The sequence below is a fragment of the Oryzias latipes genome, chromosome 9 (assembly GCF_002234675.1).
Source record: "Oryzias latipes chromosome 9, ASM223467v1".
Taxonomy (NCBI): Eukaryota; Metazoa; Chordata; class Actinopteri; order Beloniformes; family Adrianichthyidae; genus Oryzias; species Oryzias latipes.
In genome coordinates this window covers 24,285,999-24,308,446 of record NC_019867.2, presented here as the reverse complement: position 1 = coordinate 24,308,446, position 22,448 = coordinate 24,285,999, and the positions used below count along the sequence as shown (strand labels likewise).

The window sequence follows — 22,448 nt, the reverse complement described above, 5'->3', positions numbered from 1 at the left end:
TACTCTATCTTCACTAAAAAAGACCATTAATTCAATGCTTATTCAATGACGTTATTTAATGTCAATTTTCTCTTTCAGTGCAAAGGAAATGATGTTTTGTTTTTGATTCAACAGAAGTCACATTTATGTAAAATTGTGTTTTTCAGTAACTCAGGGATGATTCCTACAGTACCTAATGACTAATTAGCCCTTTTTAACATTAAACTATAGAGACCAACTCAGAGGAAAATTAGGTTTTTGGGGTTTTGTTGGGGGTGTGAGGGGCTGTAAGCTATCAGGGGAGAGTATAAAAAGAGAGCTCTCAACAACATGGAGGGTAAGGGGGCGAGTTTACTCCACGCCAATTAGGCCTGCACAATAAATCGCAAATGTATTGCGACATCAAGCTGTGCAAAAGACAGCAAAAATTGACATAAATGGTTACGTTAAATGTGCTAAAACAATCTTATGGCGGCTTGAAGTATTTGACCAATAAAATAAATCCATCAATGCAGTTGACCAGTCGGACAGACGCCTCCAAGTTGTTGACCAATCAGATGGAGCTCTTTTATGGTAGATGTTGGCCTCTATGTAGATAGGGTTAACTCTTAGTTATATTAAAGTGTTGCAGTGAAATGGAAATGATGTTTTTGGTTGTTTTGCCATTTGTTCATTTATCAAGTTGCATCATCATCAAAATATTGATGATTAATATTGCATATCGCGAGTTTTCCTCATATCGTGCAGACCTAACGCCAATGGTCCCGCCCACAACTCAGAGGCAAACTTCCAACTACCCCTGGCTGCAGCCTGCAGAACTGCACAACATAGTGGAATGCTGGAACGCTGAGGAATGTGTACACGCTGTGGAATGTTACCCCGCCCACATTTAGCCTGTCTTCTTCATTGGTTTTACAAGTTTCCATGTGCAATATTGCCACCTACCGGTTTTTAAGGAGTTTTTCCTTACCGTGAAGGGGGGGGGGGGGGTCTAAGGGCAGGAATAACAGTTTAGTTTAGTCTGTTTTGTTAAAGTTTAGTATTTTCCTAATGCATTCTTTGTATTTATGATCCCCTTTTTATTGTTTTTCATTGCGCTAAATAAAAAAAATGTAATTGAATTAGAGAATTTATACATTGATTGCTGTCTTCTTATGCCTTTTACAAGTTTCCATGTGCATGTATTAGGGAGTTAATAAATTCTGTCTGGCCTCACAGACTCAAAAAAATAACTCATTGGATGAACTCAATTTAATTGTGGGCAGGATTTCCATCCAATAAATATGAGTAACCCCACCTCAAAGAAAATTCTTCCATGTAACGAAATATAATCGAGTTAGTCGAACTCAATTTTATCAAGAAAGGCAAAGGAAAAAGATCATGCAATAGAAGTCTAAAGCCAGATCCAAACTCAGAACCTCTGTATCACAAACCCGCTAACTAAGCCACTGAGCTAACACTCCAGTGATGAAATGGGGCCGCCGGTATAAATAAATAGATTCCGTATTTCTATAAATGACGCTCTTCGTGTATCGTCTTATTGGGAGAAGCCGAGTTGAAACGATTTCATGCCACAGTTTCGTTTTTTAAGTGGAAAAAACGAACTAAAGTTTTCACTTTTGAAAAGTCGAAGGATTTGAAGGACTAATAGTCATACCAGGCATTACATTAGATGAAGGAGTTGAACATTTTAAAAGTTCAATGGTTAAAATAGGTGAAAAATTGTAGCCGTGAGACGGCAAAAAGCATAAAGAGAAACAGGAAAACAGCATTCAACAGCATGCCCCTTACTTGAACTTAATTATTCTGGATTACTGGAGTTATAGGGGAAACTATTAATACATTTTGTGTTAGGTCAATTAAATGTAGATACAATCTTTTAAAATAAATATTTTTTTTAAATAAAACAAACAGAATTTTATTGTGTTACATGAAAGAGGGACTTGAATCATTTTTTTGAGTGATACATAAAAAAAATTGCACCATTCAAATTTTCCTCCCCTCTGTTCTCTTTCTTCCTCATACAATTCACAATGACACAAAATGTGCTCCACTGATTCTTCCCCTTTCCTGCAATCACAACTGCTGTGACAAAGGTGAATCAAATGCACGGGCTCAGCGTGGGCGGGGTTAACATTCCACAGCATGTTCACATTCCTCAGCGTTCCAGCATTCCACTATGTTGACCCATTCTGCAGGCTGCAGCCAGGGCTTACTCCAAACTTCTGATGAGCTACTGCAGAAACTATGTCCTAGAACAGTGTTTTTCAACCAGTGTGCCGCGGCACACTAGTGTGCCGTGGGAGATGATCAAGTGTGCCGTGAGAAATTGCCCTCATTAACTGATCTAAAAGCAATTACCATCTCCAGGAAATCAGCTCTTTGTTCATCCAAACAGGCCCTGATAAAACACTGAGAATTTAAGAATATGAAATATCATAAAATTATTTTTTCTTTGTGTTTATATGATTCTAATAAAGACATTTTGATAACAATAACGAGATACCGCGATTTAGCTGCAGCTATAACTATGTAAGGAAAAAAAGTCCCGCCCCTTTAACTGTCTCCACCAATCATTCTTGAAGGCTTAATCACATGTCATCAGTCTGACCAATCAGAAGTGGTTAAAGTATTCACTTCCTTGTTTCGATTTAGCGCAAAAAAGTCTCTCTGTTCTAACAAAAATACCAGCTAAAGCTCGTCTTTAGCGGTGTAGCTTTGCACAGAATCTGGTATCAGACTGGAACAAGTGAACAAAACCATGAAGCTCAAAGACGCTGGTCTTTCTGCGGTCGGCGGATTACAGGCACTACATCTCCCATGATGCAGTAAAGTGACTGTCTTAGCGCACAATGAGTCTCTCCTCTTAACGTCTTAAAACAACGAACACATATCAAACAGTTTTTGAATCTTTTAACTTAATTTTTAATACATCTTTTAGAAAAAAACAGCTGCAGCTTCCAGCTTTTTCTGCAACATTTATCACAAAAATGCATGTGAGATTGCAGAGCGGCTGGAAATCAATACAGACTGAGCTTTTTCTTTTTTTTTATTTATCTATTTTTTTGGATGCTGGTGTGCCGCGGGATTTTTGTCAAGGTTAAAGTGTGCCGTGGCTCAAAAAAGGTTGAAAAACACTGTCCTAGAAAACAACACACTCCTTAGAAATGTCATTAGGCCATAATCATTATGAAGAAGTGCAAATGCTAAATGATGCTAGCACGGTAACCATTTACGTCAATGCACAAAAAAGTGCCATTATCCATATTTGCCCTAATATAACATAATAACTCTAAAATACTTTAAAAGTTACTTGTGAAAGCTTTTATTCAAAAGAGTGTACTGCTTTCATAATTTGATGATGCTAGCATAGCATCCTGTTGTTCAGTTATTAAGAAACATATCCTATTAACATTTAAGTCAGAAAACAGAACACTTAACTTTAATGGGAGAGTGCAGGAGGCAAAAACAAAGCAGCACAGTCTGAATGTGCGTTCAGCTAACTGTTTTAAAAGAAAGCGATCTACAGCCAGCTCCATCGAGCATTATTGCTTTTTGGAATACAGCACAAGGACAAAAATGTTTGCTTTGATGGAGCCGTGCGGAAATTTTAATAAATAAAATGACATTAGGGGTTGAAACGAATCCAACTGTTCTAGCATGAGAATGAATGGAGAGCTGTCAAAAGCAAACAACAGCGTATGTAAATGTCAGCTCCCGCTAAAGTAATAAGATAAAAGCAATTTACTGTCAAACAGTAACAGGGATGGTTAATATTAAAGGCCATTTTCTTTGTTATAACATATAGTTGCTGTGGAAACAGCAGCAGGCAGAAGCTGAATAGAGTCAAAAGCATATGGATGCAGAGATAACAGAAGGGAATTTGCAAATAACTTTAAGTATCTTAGTTTTTTTTAAACATAATCTCATTCTCTACCTAGACAAAACAGAGGACGAGTGAGAAGGTGAAGACTGGAGACGCCTGCTGCTCTGCGGCTGGTCGGAGAGCTCTCCCATCCAAACCTCGCCTCTCTGATCCCTCTTGCTGCCTGCTATAAATACAGCCAGCCACTTCTTATAGCTTCTAACCGCCGAGCAACTCACACAGAAAACTGTGATTAAAAGCCTATTTTAGGGTGAGCTTTGAAGCAACGGCAAATGTGAAACAAAAAGCAGACAGAGGAGTGGGAAAAACGGAAAAAAAACAACCAAAAAAAATAAAAAAAGCGCAGCGCAGCTGCGCAGGCATGCTGATAGACCCCAGATCAGTTGCAGAAAGCGTCAGAACTTCCTCGGAGCATGTATACCTCTTTGAAGGAGAAAAAAAACACCAGCACAAATACACACCCCACATGGATGCACAGGAACGTCAGGAACACGACAGAATTAAAGATTTTTTGGAAAGATACACAAACCTGCATCCATATTTTATTTGTTTTAAAAAAGAAAAGCTGCTCCGTTTGTTAGATTGATCAGTGTCAATATGATAAAGAATAATTACTGCGAAAAAAAACAACATTATTTAACAGTCTAAAGACTGTCTAAAGACAGTCTGATGAACTGAGAAAAGAGGAAGATGATAAAACCAGCACAGCTTTGATAGAGGCTGTGGATGTGGGAAGGGGAAAAAAGGGATATGGGTGTGTGTGTGTGTGGGAGGGGGGTGGCTTAGACAGTCCAGCAAAGTGGGGGGTCTTTCTTGCGATCCACAACATGCTCAGTGAATCAGGAGCTGATGCCACAGAGGAGATTTTATCGCGGTGCAGCGGCAGGCACCAGCTGGAGAGAGTTAGGCTGTTTTGCTTCAAGCAGCAGTGATGAAGCACACAGACACTCACAGAGGAGTCTTTGAAGTTCAGACACACTCATAGATGTGTAATTTGACTCTGTGAGGCAAACAGTGCTGCAGTGGTTCTTTACAAGACTGGGGGCCGCCAATAAAAAAAAAGAAAAGAAAAAAAAGAAGAAGCTGTACAAATGTGATGCAAACAAACTTGATCATTAGTTTCTCAGACACGTTCAGCTAGTCACCTAAAGCCTTAGTCACATGCACCTGTACGGGGGTTGACCTGTACAGGTGCTGCTAGTTTTTAGGTTGGACAGCAGTGGCCACATCGTAACCCTTGTGCTATCCTAGGCACTTTACCATTGGGAGTTGGGTCATCTAGACCCACTAGACAGTGCGCTGAACCTTTTTTCTTCAATGATTGCGGTGTCCATGGATTACATGAAATCCTCTTCACCTTTATCCACCTTTGTCATGGTAGGGAGAACACCTCAATGTAAGGGTGGGGTCATCTAAGATAGCACAATGGTTAAGAGGAGCGCATATGTGTTTTGCATTTCCCTTGTGGCTCATACGACCATCTCAAGAGTTAAACACACTTCTATCGTACGAGTGATGCTATCATATGGTACCCTTATGCCACACTTTAGTCATTAATAAGGTGAAGGTACTGACTGTGCAAATGCAAAATTTTGATGCTTTAATCATCCAAAAGTGCATTTAAAATGCATGTTTGCTTAAAAGAGGCTTTTTTCTAGACAGAAGAACTGGGGTTCAACAGCACCACGTCCACTCAACCTCCAAACATAGGAAGCTCTCATGCACATTCTTGGTCCAACACGCATGAAATGCTCATGACCGCTCATGCTCGGGGCAAAGGTGCACAAGAGGTCAAGACGAAGCAGAGGCGCCGGCTGAGCGCGGTGCTGAGGTGAAAAATGCGACCGCACGTTTATCTGGTCCATGGAACACGCCATTAGACACTGTTTATTGAACAAAACATCTCGGAGCAAAGCGGTCATGGTGACGAATGATGAATGTATCGCTCAAAAGTCAAAGGGGCAGGCTGTGGAGGCTGTGTCTAAAAAGCTGAATACTAGACCGGCTTTACACAAACCTTGCCACAGGCTTCCTCTTCAGAAAACTATTGAATGACATCAATCTGATGACTTTACTTTGATGTCTGTTGGGATCAGTCTAAATACAGTGAAAACCAGGGTTTAATGTTCTTCATTTTCATTTTTGAAAATAATTTTGTTTATTGACTTATTATTTTGGCACTAATTTTAAACTTTAAATCATCTTCTCAACACAAAAAATTATTTTAAAAGTTATTTTCACTAATCATTGCAGCTTTAATTTGATTGTATTTTGGCATCAATTAAAAACAGCGGAGTGGAAGGCCATTACAAATAAAAGGATGAAAACCACCTAAACATAAAAATTATGTAATTTGAGAGCCCAAGATTTCATTTTAAAATATTATTTTTGCAATGCTCAAATTAGCTTGTATTGAGGATTTATCCCAATACAATCATTTCTTAATCTTTGTTAATAATGATACTAATATTGACTTTTTGCTAAGAGGGCAGCTGCCTCCATCGCTCACCTGTAGCTCCGCCCCCTGCATTAACCTTAAAAAAAGGTGAGATTGCATAAAAATCCTGTTTATACAGGTTTTGCCTTATTTTTTTCAAAAGCCAATAACATCGATTTTTTTTCTTGTTTCTTAATTTAGGCTTCAATCATGTCCTCAACATTCATAAGGGATGTTTTCTGAGCGGTTTATCAGGACTTTCCAGGTGAAACATCCTTCCAGAGGGGATCACTATAATGTATGCAGGATTTCCAAGTGTGTTGCTGTTGGCAGCAAATCGCTGCGGTTCCATATTCAGAACCAGAAAGAAAGTCCTTTGAGTTAGAGTCGCCCCAGAGTGGCATTTTCATTTGAATCCTCGTACCGCTTGCCCACACATCCGCTCTCACACCGTCAGGATGACAGCAGAGGGCACTCTGGGTCCCGGCGTGTGGTCCCAGCTGTTAATCTTCACTGACTAACCAGCACGGGGTCAGGGGATGAGCGACACTCATCGCAGATAAAAGGGCCGATGAATCTCCCTCCTTTTGTCCCCCAACTCCCCTTTTGCATCTTGCACATCAACCCTTCAAGTCACGCACAGCCAGCCTCCTTCTTCACCTCCCTCTCAACCTCTCATTGCTGTAATTGGAGGGTTTGAAAAAGGAGGGCAGAGAAACAGAGAGCAGGAGGGAAGAATTTAGAAAAAAAGGGTGAGCGAAAGGGAGAAAAGGTCTCTGGAGGTCAGAGCCCGTTTTTATAATTTCTCATTCTAAACTGAGAATCAGACATTTGCTTTGGCTTGTATTTATAGACACCAGGATCATTTGCTGCATCAAACCAGGCTGGATTTTCAATAAAATATCAAAGTACAACAGACTCCCTCTCCATGGTCCTTCCTTTTCCTTCTCTTTCACTTTAACCACAAACGTTGTTTTATCTCACAACAAACATGGCCGACTTTGCCTCAGCCTCAGCACGGTGTGTGTAAGAACCTGAGAAGACAGCTAACAGAAAAGAGTGAGGGGTAGAACAAAGGAGAAGGTGTGTGATCCTCATGGTCGTTCAGAGCGGTGCAACATCTGATGCTAAAAGCTAACGCTGGCCTTTATTTGAAAACGTCCCCACTTTTTGGACCAACAGCCTGTCGAAAAGGGGGTGGGATAATATAAGCTCGTTTCTTCCAACTCTTTTTCAAGCAATAAATCAAGCTCTACTTGACTTTAGTTAGTGATCACTGTTTTTTAAGTAAGCATATGTGATTTAAGTGTCTTTCTTTCTGTTTCATTTTCTGTTTTTTGTAATCTATGCATTTCGTGAGTTTGATAAAACTGTGAAAATTCTTTATTGTTTTGACTACATTGCTTGAAATAAATCAATAAATCAAATCAATCAAATCAAATATTGTTAATAATGAATAGATGGAGTCAGCTGTGTGAGAATTCAAATAGTTATCCAAATAAATGTGGCCTTGTGGTTTAAATAAAGTGATGTAGCTTTTTAGCTTTTAAATTTAGAGGCACCAAACAGACCAATTGCGAGAACTTTTCAAGTGTACTTCCTGTTTTTCTGATTTCCTAAAGACTCCTGGGAACTTGTGAAACATTAAACCTACATAAACGGCGAACCTATTGGGTTACTTCCACCTAAAACAGGACTTCCAAGCAAACACTTGTGTCCAACACAAACTGAGATAATTTGGGCTCCTCAAAGTCGGGCTGCCACACCCAGAAAATCAAGCAGTAAAGAACATTATTTTGAGGATTTCTCAGTGGAGCTAAAGCTGGCTCCTTACTGCCCCATATCTGACCTGGAGGGCTTAAAGGCGTGTGTGTTTCAAATGGAAAAAATCATTAAGAGTTGACCAAAAGAGAACTTGGATCTAAATAAAGGAACAAATGCCTGAAGTCAAAGACCCACTCCAATAAAAATGTAAGTTTTTGGTGTTTTTAACATGTGGCATTTTTCTGGTGATGGAGGACATAAATAAAACAATTAAGCATAAAATTGCAGTTCTGATGATGGTCATAGGTTGGTGCCATTGGTCAGCAGCGGAGCCGCCATCAGTGTGTAAATGTGTGTGTTCAAGGCGGATGGGGACTGTGACTGTAAAGCTTTGGGCTTTTTAGACGGTAGTAAAGAGCTATATAAGTAAACACCATTTACCATTTACCAATAGCATAAGTCATAATCTCAGAACACATTATTTTGTGACAAAAACCTCCCTCCCATCAGAGGAAATGACTATATATTTTTGGTGGTGTTAGTTTTTTCTTTTTGAAATTCACCACAAATTTGACTGTTTCTGCTTCTGTCTTTGTTTCCTTTGTTGCAACCATTCCGCCTTTTAAAGACTGCCTGCAGAAGTCCCAGAAGTCCCAGAGTCCCTTTAACCCAAATCATTCTAATTCTGTCTTTATGGACAAACACCCATGCAAAGGGTAGAATATGGCAATAGTCCCAGAGTGATAAAATATTAACTCCGAAATTTGAGAGTCTTTCTTACATCGAGTGAGCTCAGATAAATTTGGGATTTCTTGAAATTATGCATTCATGAAGAGCCGGGATGAAAGATTTAGTCTGTCAAGGATCTTGTGAGTTGGAGCTGTCTGCCACCGACGATAACCGAGTCTGGACTTTTTCAGAAAAAGATTGTATAATGTCATCGAAAAAAGTCAAGATAAATAAATCCCTGGTGGCAAAGATGAGGAAAATGTGACAGGCTATCAAAGAGTCTGTACAATTGTGGCGTTCCGATCGTGACTCTTACATGAAACGTCTCATTAGTGGTTTATTTTGAATCGCAGCAACCCTGACAGCTGCAACAGGTGATCCTGGAAAAGTCAAGGCAACAGGAAGTAGAAGATAGCGGAACGACAACGAGGAAAAAAGCAAAAAAAAAAAGGATGTTTGTGTTTCTTCTCCTGCAGCCCGTGCAGGCATTGTGTAATTGCAGGGTGGGGGCAGGGATGGAAGTCATGGGCGGGGGTAAATATTATCTTTTCAACCATCTCTGGCCCACCATAGCCCATTCCAGCTCCCAAACACACACACCTACTCCACGCCGCAGAGCTGCAAATCCCTCAGACTGCTCGCCTAAGCACTACACACATGCAGACACACACACATGTAAACAAAGGGGAATTAAACTGGCAGATCCAGAGCAGCACACACAAAAAACACACACATTCTGTAGCATCTCTCCTCCTGTCGGAGTGCATGCAAACCCAATGTTACTCAAGGATGGAGTGCTGCAGTGGGATATGAAACAGGGTGCATGTGTGTGTGTTTCTGTCCATCATCTCTTTTCTGTCCTTTTAAGGTGCATAGCTGCTGGCCACTCTCTCCCAGACTCTTTCTTTGCCCCTCTACTAATCTTTCAAGTCTTTTTTTTCCCATTATACACCCAGTCTCTCTTTTCACTCTGACTCTTTTTCTGTTTTTAGCGGTTTCTTCCTCTCCTCAGCCTTGCAGAGAGAAGCCATCCATAAAAGTCAGTGAAGCCGGCGTTCAGCCTGAAAGATTGCAGTTCCTCACCCCTGCAGTGGGATAATCCCGCTTGTTTCCAATGCAAATGGAGCGGTTTTGTGAATGTTCCCGCGCTCAGGTGCAACACTTCAATCAAAGCCCATGGAGGAGTCATAATAAGGCTTTCAGCTCGCTCAAAAGACGCCACTGAGAGGGAATGAAGCCTTGTCTTCGCTTCCTGGAAAATAAGAGTCTTCTCGTGCGTATACTTACTTCATCCCTTCTCATTTTTTTAGGCGCTGCGTCTGACCCAACTCCAGCCTTCCATTTGTCTCACTGGAGCGCTTTAGCAGAAACTATCAGCACCCTGTTGATTGTTTTTTCCCACCACAACTGTACTGATGATGAGGAGGCAATTGGGAGTGGGTGATATCAGCATGAAATAAGGTTTTAAGCATTTTTTTTTCCCAACAACCCTCCACCGGGAACGCCATTCCCCTCGAAAGCGGCTGCAATTGAAGCTCTTTGTTAAAATGGCATAAGAGCATTTGGGGTTGATGCGATGAGCCAAAGAAGGGAGGGATAAACAGCGTTACGGAGCAGCAGGAGGAGTCGGGAAAGAAGGGATCGATGTGGGATGAAAAGAGGGATAGGTGCAACAAAGACCTGGGAAAAATAAACCTTTACTCTACTTTTTTTTATTTTCAACCTTTTTATTCAATTTTCACAATCCCCTGTGGAGAGAAAAGGAACAAAAAAGTTAAGGTGCTATGAAAAAAAGCCTTTTTGTCAGCTTTCAACAATAGCCATTGTTAGTGGGGACAGCGGGGTCTGCCTGCTGAGAAAAGACGGAGATAAAAGGAGAATGCAGCTCAGAGCTCGGATTACACTCCAGCTTTGTTTCACCGAGGAGAACCTCTTTAGCAAACGGAAAAAAAAAACCTCTGATACAACAGAAAACTCGAATCAGATGTGGAACAACACAGATCATCCCAAATAGGAGGATTCTGTCAGAGCAATGCAGCAAATCGGCCTCGCGGGACGCCGTTGAAGCGGCGGAATGAGAAACGGGGAAGTCAGAGTCAGGTGGAGGAGTCCAGGCTGAGAGATTTTCACCCACAGGTTCTCCACACTCTGACCGCGCTGACCTTTGAGGGAACGCAGAGCACCCATCCAACGTGGCGAAACGTATCCGATGATGCGTAATTAATACGAGGAATGACTGAGAAATCAGAAAGGCAACTGTTTGATCAACTTTTAGGTTTGTACTATGCCAACTTCAACACTGTGATTACAGTCTTTCGACCAATTAACCTAATTCCAGTGAATTCTGAAGCGGAAAAAAGCAGCTTTACGCTGTTTTGTAACACTTTTTAACACGTTATAATATGTAAAGATGCGCTTCTCTGTTTCAGAATCAGATGATTAACGTTAATCGCATCATGAGTTCCTGCAGTTCAAATAGTTATTTAGATGTTCCTGGTGACATCTACGATGTTAAAAGGCTAATAAATACAGCGGTTGCTCGCCGTTTCACGGTTCACTTTTCGGGGTCTCACTGTGTTTTTTTTTTTTTGTGCAATGTTGCATGTGTTTTTTTTTTTTCCAAAGAGCATTGTGTTCTACATCCTGATTGGCTGTTGTCAATCCATCTACTCAGTGTCGTGAATTTATCCAGTTTTCCAAATTTATGGAACAAAAATATTTGCAAGGGATCAGATCTTTTTTTTATTCTGTGATACTGGGCAAATTTTTCAACAAAGGCTTGAAATTTGAGAGTTTAAACAAAAGAGGAAAAATGTTTGGAAATGTTCGTGTCTGTCTGGGAAAAGTGGACAAAATGTGTAGTGAGGGGTTAGACAGCCGGAAAACAGCTATAATCCTATAATCCAGGGATCGACTGATCACTGGTTAATCATTTTTCATTATTCTTTCTCTTTGGATTTCACTGTTCTTGAAATAGTCCTCCTCTTTGTAAGTAAGTAAGTAATTTTTATTGTATAGCACCTTTCACTGACAGAAGTCACAAGGTGCTTCACAGGTTAAAAAAAATATATATATATACATATAAAAACATGAAAAACCAAAAGCATATACCACATAAAACAATCATCCCAAGCCCAAATAAAAACTGTTTCAGTTAAAATGCTTTGCAAAAATAAAAAGTTTTCAGTCCAGGGAATTTGAAGTTTTTCACTAAATTTATCACGTTACATGTTTTTTTACATAAATCTTATTATTCATTTATTCATCTTCTAACCCGTTTTGTCCCTTTCAGGGCACGGGGCTGGAGCCTATCCCTGCCGCTTGTGGGCTAAGGCGGGAAGGGGACACCCTGGACAGGTTGCCAGTCTGTCGCAGGGCTACGATCACACACCCATGCACTCTCACATTCCCTCCTAGGCACAATTTTGAGTAACCAGTTAACCTATGAAGCATGTTTTTGGACAGAGGGAGGATGCCGGAGTCCCCGGAGAAAACCCACTCATGCATTCGGAGAATTTGCAAAGTCCACACAGAAAGGTTCCCCATTGGTGTTCTGGTTCAGGTCCCCCAGCCGGGACTTGAACCAGGGGCTTTCTTGCTGTGAGGCATAAGCGCTAACCACTGCGCCACACATTTTGATGCAGACAGTGACCAGCACCCTGTAAAATCAAGCGTGTTTGCGTACTTACCGTGGTATCTGACAGTCTTTCGTGGGATTGGGTTCCAATTGAGTCCAGTTGACTTGTCCCATTCGAGCAGCAACACCAGAAGCAGGACTCTAATCCCGCCCACGGCTGCCATGTCAGCTCCGCTGTCTGAAACCCGGCGCCGAGCAACAGAACGAGGAACCAATCGGTCGATGGGTAGAACTTGGCAGAGAATTTGGGCTCCTGGCTGCCTGCAGGGAGAGAAGAGAAACGACAACACGTCAGCTGAATGCTTCCGTTTCTTTATCGACTCAAACATTAGAAACATTTCTCAGGTCGTGCATGTTTTCTAACATGAATCGATCTTCTTTTATGAAACATATAAAACAGAACTCCAGATCCAGAGACAATGTCTGCCTTAGCGTGCACATCTGTGCACGTGTGTGAAAGGAAAACATTTTAATGACTTTGGGTCACGCAGGAAAACTTCTTCCTGCCCCTCCCTTCCCTTTGAGCGATAATCCAGCTATCTCTGCTCGGAGAGCTCCGTAATGGCTTATCGCCGCGCTCTTGTCAAGCCCATTCAGCGGCAGTATATTAGGCTGGAGCTGAGTTATCAAAGTTAATTGGCACTGGCAAAGCATCAAACGCTCGCGTTGTTGGGAAATGAATGCTGAGGCAAGGACAATCCAATACAATCCTGTTGTAAATGAATTGCTTTATACCTAATGAATATGTCAAGTGTCTGGCTTGAAAGGCGGCATTACTTTCGAATAAGGGTGGTGGATGATTGACGCATTACTGTGATGTATGTAGAGTGGACACACAGGTTAATAGGAAAGGGTTTTTATTCAACTCCCACAGCCCACACCCAATAGGAGACGACAGTTGGAGTAACAGTCCACTGCGGAACCAACTGTGTTTCAAACACTTTTGCTTCCTAACAATCAAACAGATCTCTGAACATTGGACAAAACAGTTCATTCAATTAATCGCATGAATAAACCAGTTTGCAAAGAAGATAGGGGGGAAAAAAAAAACCAAACGAGTCACTGGTCCCCTGCTAGAATCGCCATCTGTTTTATGGGTTATTTGTAATGCTGCCTGCCTGATGAGTCTGTTGGTTTGTCTTAGCCTATGGGTTATGACCGGTACCGTCTGGCACCTAGACAGGCAGGCCGTGAGGTTCTGATCCAAGACTTTTTAAGGTGCAAAACGCTATTAGACTGGAGAGCTTGGCCCATGCGACAGGCTTGGAGGCACTGGCTAAGCGTCGGCGACAACTCAATGCATCAAGAAGAGACGACTTTTTTGTCTTGCTTAATTTGTGTGTCAAATGATCTTTTATGAAGGGGGAACTGGTTACAGACTCAAATGCAAACATGTTTGACACAAGGAACATACATGGGAGAGAGGAAACAGCATCAGAACATGAGGAACTTCAGTCAAAGCAACGATGCAAACAGCAGCATGATCCTTACAATAATACTGTCCACGGTTCTGTAACTGTGCAAAAAGCGATCCCTTACAGGTGGGGTTGTAGTGCTACAACTCTTGGTAATGCAGGCAGCACTAGCACGCCACCATGCAGACGCCTTTATCAACTGCACAACCTTTTCTACCCAAAACGAACTGCTGCTTGTTGGGTGCCACTTCCATTCCCTAAGCAGATTCCACTTCGATGCCTATAACACTTTACCAACAGAAATGTCGCCAACATTCAACATCCAAACAACACACGGTCTTTGCCGTACCATAACTCCTCCACTGTTCACCACATACACTCATCGTTACCTGTCTGTAAAGAAAGAAGCTGTCAGATCCTTTTGTTGTTCCCTAACGAATAATCTTCTTGTCCTTCCAAACTTCTTTAAACCTGCACAGAAGTGGAGGTAACTTCACTGCCCACGTTGTATTATCAACCACAGAGAAGGTATGTAGTCTTTATGGTTGTGGATCACAATCAGCAATTCATAAATCAAAGATTCATACTATTTCGTATGTTACGTTTGACTGATAGCTACCGTTTATGTATGGATGTATGAAAATTAAAATATGTATTTCATCACCGTCATTTACCTTTCTTTAGAACAAAATATCATTATCGACAAAACACAAAAAAAAGAAAAACACAGAGGTAGTAAATACAAATGTCCACAGTCATGTTTTATACTTCCTGTTTGGAACACCAGGGGGAAGGGGTCACTCAGTGAGTTCTCATATACAGTCAATGATAGAAACTCCTTTAGATTCGATTGAAGAGGTGAAAGGATAGGTTAAACTTTGTGGGATGATTGCAAAAGTACTGGTTTTGACTTTGTTCATTTTAATTATTGTAAGCTGATTGGCTGTCTGACTGTCTTAATCTTCTGACTCTCAACGTTGTGTTTTCTGAAATTTAAAGACACTCAAAGGATTTCTGCTGTAAATCTGTAGCCGTTTTAAACAAACTGGAAAATTAGGCGACGATTATTGGGTTCAAATTGAGAGGAAATCACCTTCACATGAAACTACTTTTGAGAAAGGTTCCCTAAATTATTTTGAAGTGCTGACTGAAAAAGGTCTTGGGAAAATTATGAAAAATGGAAGAAATTCTGTTCTGACCGCTGAAAACGGAATTTTCAGACTCCATGACATTTTGTTTGAATCCCACTAAGGTCTTCAAAAGCAAAATGTTCTGTTCAGAAATCTTTAAGAAAAGATTTTTAGGATTACAAAGGTGTTCTCAGCAAAACCAGTGATTTTCTGCTGTAAATGTCACTCCTAAGTGCTGTGGTCCTGCATGCAAAGGATAGATCACTTCTATTCTAAATTCCTACAGGAGAAAGTCACAATAACTTGGTCTACGCTGACATCCACGTGTCACGGAAAGAGAAAAAAAGTCAGTTAGGGTCGTTTAGTGTTACTAAAAGCTCATGAGGTCTGCTATAATCAACCAGTGCTTTACGCTGGGGGAGGGAAGGTTCAATGCCGGCAACACTTTGGGAACCAAACTGCCCTCATTTGACACTCCATGACAGTGGGGGGTATACCCTAGGGCAGGGGTCGGGAACCTTTTTGGCCAAGAGAGCCATAAATGCCACATATTTTGAAATGTAATTTGGAAAGAGCCATACAATAATGTAGTGTCCCTTCCCCACACTGAGGCACGGAGACTTAACCTCTTTTAAATTTCTTTATTCCGATTACTGCAGACCGCAACAAACGCCGTTCAATTAATTCAGCAACTCCTGAATCTCTCCCGCCGAGACGAGAGCGCTTCTCCCAACTTTATATTCCCCTGCTCCCGCTGCAGCCCTCCCATTTCCCTGATTCGGCCCATAGCTGAACCCCATTGGTCCAAACTACCTAACAACAGGCTGAGCGACAGAACTGAGGGCCAATCAGATCTCTGCTTGACGCGTTCAATGAACTCCAGAACTTTTAAGGCGGCCCAACAGCCATCCAACTCAGTCCGCGACAATTTGTTTAAAACTAAATATACAAATGAATGTGTGCATTTGATGTAATTTCAACATTTTTAAAGTACAATAAGTCTGTGGATTCTTTTTAATAACATTGTTATTCTGTTGCTAATAAATGATGAGTATTTCTCGTGGTGGTTTTGCTGATGGTCTAGTCTGGTTGATACGTGGTGAGTTTCTGCTTCATGCAGGCGTTGAGACTTTAAACGTGATCGTAGGTCTGAATGTTCTGTAGATGTGACAAAGACTGCTCACATGCAGACGGGGAGCCAAACATATACTCACACGCTGCAGTGAGTGACGGGCAGCGGGTTTTACGTTTTTACAATCCCTGCGCGATTCACCTGCTGCCTGTCCCCACAACCCCTCACCCCCACCCTCTGCTTTCTCCCTCACACATCCCGTCCCAGCATCTGCGCGCTCTTTCTCAGAGACGGGAGCGCGCAGTTTTAGGCACGGCAATTCACAGGTTTCCAGCTGGTACAAACTCTGTGAAATAATAGATAATAGTAACTGATAGCGCTGGCGCAGATTTCTCTCTCTAAGCACTGCTACTACTGCGCGCCTCTGGCATCGCATCGCGCCCGAGAAGGACTGGTCTAATGAAAAAAAAAAAGTATAATTAAAGATTTGTCTGCGAGCCACATGTGACCATCAAAAGAGCCATATATGGCTCGCGAGCCATAGGTTCCCGACCCCTGTTCTAGGGGTTACTAGGCAGTGATACCTTCCTCTGGGGTTCTGCCAGATCCCCCCCCCCCCAAGCAGTTTTAATTGCACATTAGACAGGTATTTGGCATATGGGGTATCCTGTCAACAAATGGGAAGTATCCATAGAAACCATCACCCATCAAATTTGGATTGCATCTTTAACTACATAGACACTCCTGTCATCTCTGTCCCAATCTCCATCTATTGTGATGGGGGTCAGAGGGTAGTGGTTGTGGGCGTGGCTCTGCACGAGCATGGGCTAGTCTGTGCATCCTAACCCCTAAAAGACTTTATAGTGCAGGACTTTCCAGTGCCCTGACTTGACGTCAGTCTAATACATGTTCACAACTCAAAGTCTTTTCCAAATACGACATCACCCAGTTGGCAAATTAAAAGCCTAAAAAATACAAACATTTTACGAAGACTATTTGATAAATTCTCTGTGTTCTGATGATGAAAACTTAGATGATTTATAAAAAATACATGTACCTTTTTTTTTAAATGACAAATTGTTCAAACGCAATGCATTGTGGTCTATATTTGCCAATCTAGTGATCATCGATGCACGCTAGTTTTTGCAGAGACTTCATGGAAATTTCTAGGGCACTGGAATTTTAGAATTGTATATTCAGAAAAGCACAACAAAACGGTGAACGCTCTAAATTGTGCACTAAGTAGTGAGGAGTGAAGGAATATTGACACAACCAATGTGTTTGTGTGCAGAGATGTCTCATGCATGAAACATGTTTGTGTGTCTGGTTGGTTCACATATATGTGAATGTGTCCGCTTGTTGCAGGTACATTTGCCTGCATGTACTGCAAATAGTTGTCTGAACCCAAGAGGCTCCCAGAAAATAAATCCATCCGTCCGTCTGTCCGTCCGTTCCTCCGCCCACACATTTATTAATGGATGCAAACTTGCAAAATCCCCACAGAAAGAACCCAGTTGGGATTTAAACTAGGCTGAGAGGGCTAACCATTGCACCACAGTGCAACCCCGCTCCCACAAAGTAAAAAGAAAAAGCTCAAAACAAAGAAGAAAAATCAAGGTTTCCTGAATGTATTTGGTCTCTAAAACTCTCAATATCTTTCTGTAAACCGTGTAATCATGGAGCGGTAATAAAGTTATCTTTTTCAAAATTGTAAAGAAATATATACCGTAGGCTGTGTGTCAAAGTGTCAGACCACAGCTCGCCACACAGCAAAGCGGCGAGCTCGGTGTCAAGTGAACACGCTGACCCGTTTGCCTCATCTGCCCCCAGCCTGTTGTGAGTGTGAGTCCTCGTCCAGCTTGTGTGACTGTTTATTGATTATTGTGTGTTTCTGAGTGCCCCTCCCCCGCAGCCCCTTCCTCCGTCGCCTGGAGATCAAATCTCGGGGACGCTCAGTTAAATGAAAGCGCTTCAACGCTGGCTCTAAACGAAAGCCCTCAAAGGCCAGCCGCAGCGGCTACTGGCTTCACCGGATTGATGCCGACGGCCCTTCTCAGCCCCGCGCTCCAGACAACTAAGAATGAAGAGGAGAATGAGAGGGAGATGAAGAGTTTGAAGGGTGAGTGAAGAGAATCATGGGGCAAAAACCTCTCTCTAAGCTGTGAAGAAAAGAGGTAAAAACGGGATCCTGAAGGCTGGATGATGGGAAGAGCGAGGAATAGGTGAAACGATGAAAATTAAAGCGCTTGTCTGACCTTCCCAAAGTGTCTTTGGACAAGATGTTGGTGCTTTTGTCTCTTTTGGGCTGCATATGGGGCTTGGAACTGAATAAAACTGAAATTATTTGTCAAAAATCTGTTTTAGTGGCACATCAATAATTTATGGATCTGCGTCCTAAATGTGGAAAATGGTAACACAAAGATCTCCAGAGCAAACATTCATTACTTTATTGATTAAATGCATTATTTTCCATATTTATTACATTAGTGCTGAACGTTTAAGAATAAAGAGAGAGCAGAGATTGTTTTGGGGTCAAACACATTTGTTACAAAAATTTAGCTAGGTCATTTTTATATGCATCAGTTAAAAAAAATCTTCACAGCAGTCAAATTATGATGATTTATTTTCAATTTTGATAAAAATGTTCACTTTCTTTTAAATAATTAAAACTTCAAAGAGGCTTAGACCGCACATACTTCAGCAAGGCCAAATATAAAAAAAATAAAAGAAATTCATCAAAATGATTCAAACTTGAGAAAGATTTTTGTCAGATTAATGTTTTCCAACAAACAAAGGGATGAAGTTGACCACCAACTTTGGACTCTAAATGGAGCCTATTGGTAACCTGCATAGTACCAACAGAATGATAAAGATTTTTCAAAAAAATCCATTTTTTAAAGTACTTTTAATTTTTTTCCTTTTGAGAAATCCGCATCAAAAGGAGCTGACCAAAGATCAAAGGTAGGATTATAAACAAGAAGACTCTTAGTGTATAGACTAAAGGTTGTGTAAAGGGACTTTTAAAAGATTATTTCGGAACAATTTAAACAAAATGATAGTAAAGGGTAATTTAGAGAGATAATCATCATGTGGTTGCCATAGAAACATTGACTCCGACCGATCTCTGCTTACTGACATCCGGCTCCAACATTTTTTAGGTTTTTAACGGAACTCGAAGTCTTCACAGCATCTGCAACCAACTTTTTTTGCAATGAGGAAGGAAGCTGCAGCAATTTCCTCTTATTTTTATTGTCGTCCTGTGATCCTGGCTGCATCTTGAGCGGTGGCGTTCAGCCCTGATGACCACATTGAGTCCATCGTTCCATCTCTGAAACGGCGTCCTCCCGCCGCGGCATCGCTCTGCATTATCTCTCAGCCGCCGGTATTGCCGTTGAGCTAATGAGCTGAGACGTAACGGGCTAATCATTTCTTTCAGCACTCCACAATGGAAGGCTCATTAAAAGATACAAAGACGCCAACGACAGGTTCCCATCCGGTCGGCGAGCTCGGGCGCACGTGCCTATCAGTTTGTGTCGCCGCGTGTGTTTTTGGAAGTGAGATAGGTCTGTGTGGAGGGAAGCAGCACCAGATTGTTTCTTTGAATTGGATGTCACAGAAGAAAGAAAAAAGAGAAGAAGAAAAGCGCCCTAACCCCAATCTGTCCGTCCGCTTGACGTTGCCCCCCCTCGTATCCTTTCAGTCTGAGTTGCTCTCTTCCTGTTCTTCACTTTACCCCCTCCCTTTTCCTGGAGACACACACACACACACACACATGCTGACCTTCTTAAAGCCCCAAATGATTGTTAGTCGTCCTGAGCAAGTGCTTGACGTTTCACCTCAACCTTTGACCTTTCTAATGGCTCACAAAGAGAACCGTCCACCGCCTTCCGCCCCAACAGGACACACTTGATGTCCATTACTAAACACACAAACACACACACTCGTTGAATGTAACCTGACAGGATGGACTTGAGGAGCCCCTTCCTTCTTAAACCCAGAAAGGAAACCATCAGCTTTCTTCCTTCCTTTACTTCCTCGTATCCTCCCTTCCTTTCTCTGCATTTTCTTTCGGCATCTCAATATTTTGCACAAAGGAAAAGGCAGACAAACAATATATCCTAACAGCTAGAGATCATGACGTTTGACGATTACTCACTTTTTTATGTCTGTTGCCATTGTTGCTCTCATAAACCCATCTTGTGAGATATTGCAATGTTTTTTTTTAGTTTTTTTCAATTCATATTCTGATTCTGAAATAAGTTTTACTTTGAAAAACTTCTACATTCTCCCCACACCTCATCTGACTCATTTGGCGCCAACCGCAAAATTGAAACCCCAAAGCTACCAAAGTCGACAAAAAATTAAACAAAAGCTATTTGGAAAGTTTCTGTTTTCAGAAAAGAGTCAGTGGGAAACATAATAACAGGCTTTGACTTCAAAATAAAAAGAAATCTGAATTTCACAAGCAGGAGTCTTTACTAAAAATATGGATTTATTGCGACAATTGTTCCTAAACACCCTAATAATAATGCAGACAATGCTGCTAATAAAGTTTATAGATAAATAAAAGCCATTAGCACAGGGATTCTCAAAGTGCGGCTGGGGGGCCAATGGCGGCCCGCAGGAAGATTTTTTGTGGTCCTCAATAAAAGAGAGAGAGAGCAGGTTAAGTCATGTGCCTGATTTGCAAGCAGGGAAATGCAATGCTCAAAGTATTCAATTTAAATCGTCACTGTGTTACAAATCATAAAAACTATGACAAATTTACCGGCGAGGAGCGCAACAGTAAGCTCCAACAACCACAACGAGGCTATGATGCACAGCAGATGTTTACAAAAATGGCTAAATCCAGTGGAGCTGTGACAGAAGCTCGCTACATTGTGGATTTGGAAATGGCCCGGTGTAGGAGGGAGTTTGTAAAAGAATGTATTCTGAAAGTAGCTGACATTGTTTGTCCAGAGCAAAAGAAAAAGTTTGAAGAAATAAGTCTGTCAAACGACACAATTACTAGATAAGTAGAAGTTCTGGGCAGAAACCTCTGACTGCATGGGAAAACATCTGGACGGCCTGGTTAATTGTACAAAGGACACTTGGTCATTGAAGTTATGAAAAACAACTTTTGCTGTTTATACATTTTTTTCACCAAAATTGGCCCCCAGTCTAATGTCGAGTTCTTAATTTAGCCCTCCTCTACAAAGACTTTGAGAACCACTGGGGTAGCGGATTCACAACACCTGTAACTTTCAACCTTGTTTGCATATATTATATATACACACACACATATATATATATATATATATATATATATATATATATATATATATATATATATATATATATATATATAAATCAAGGACTTATCAAAGTGCACATTAAATTTAAAGGGAAATTTTCAATGAGACATTTCCATCATTTTCTATAAACTGTAGGAAACCAGGTTGCCTCGATCCTTGGAGGATTAAGTTTAATTACTATGGAGATTCTCTAACTTCTTTTAATTAGGTTAAAACTGCAATTTTTCCAGTGCAGGTGTACAATAAAAAAAAAACCCTGCAAAACTCATTACATCTATAAAAAACCTTTGACCAACTTGCATTGGTACCCGGTTCCCTTTGATTTTTCCTATTTTTTGCTTTCGTCCGTCTCCATTTAAGTCAAGATCATAGATTTAAAAAAATGCTAAGAAGAGCAGCTTTACCAACAACCGTTCTAAGTCAGTTTTAACAAATACTTTTACAAGTACTTGTTAACGTGCCTTGGAGGTACGTTAACAAGACAGTGCACTGAACAAGCCGATACCTGTCTTGTAGGGTCAAGATGACCCTTTTTTCTTCAATGATTTTTGATCTTCACTGGTGTCCATGGATTACATGAAATCCTCTCCACCTTTATCCACCTTTGTCATGGTAGGGATAACACGTCAATGTAAGGGTGGGGTCATCTTGACCCCAGAAGATAGCACAAGGGATAAAACCATACAGCACAGGACTATGTAGTGCCCTGGATTTTAAAAGCAATTCGGACAATATACTCACTACTTTTTTGTCCCACGATATGTCAAAGAATCTAATTTTTCCCACACTCCCAATGGTCAACCTAATGCCCCAAACCTAAGAGAGCCTGGTGCAGAACCTAAACAGTTCATATAGTTTCTAAAGTCTTCAGAAACTTACTGTCTCTGGCCGCTGATGTCCAGAGCAAAACACAAGGCTGCAACCGTCATTCTAGTGTTTTCTGGGTCAACATGGACCTTCTGCAGATGGACACTGCAAACCACCTTCAGCCGGGCGTTGATATAAAGCTCACAAGCTCAGCAAGAAGTTGGAGGGTCGGCTCAAATTGTTGTTGATTCTTGAGAAAGAAAAAGGAGACCATAAGATTCCCTTTTTTTCTCTTTCA

General features: G+C 41.2%; 1 protein-coding gene across 2 annotated transcripts in view; it reads right to left on the bottom strand.

The window, feature by feature from the left end:
• sema4c (semaphorin 4C) overlaps positions 1–22,448 on the bottom strand; it is a 114,709-nt gene that overhangs the window by 39,501 nt on the left and 52,760 nt on the right. For both annotated transcript variants that reach the window (XM_011479538.3, XM_020706185.2), the window contains one exon: positions 12,485–12,693. In XM_011479538.3, the coding sequence (XP_011477840.1) occupies positions 12,485–12,596 (112 nt within the window). In that variant the 5' untranslated portion in view covers positions 12,597–12,693. The remainder of the gene's footprint in view (positions 1–12,484; positions 12,694–22,448) is intronic.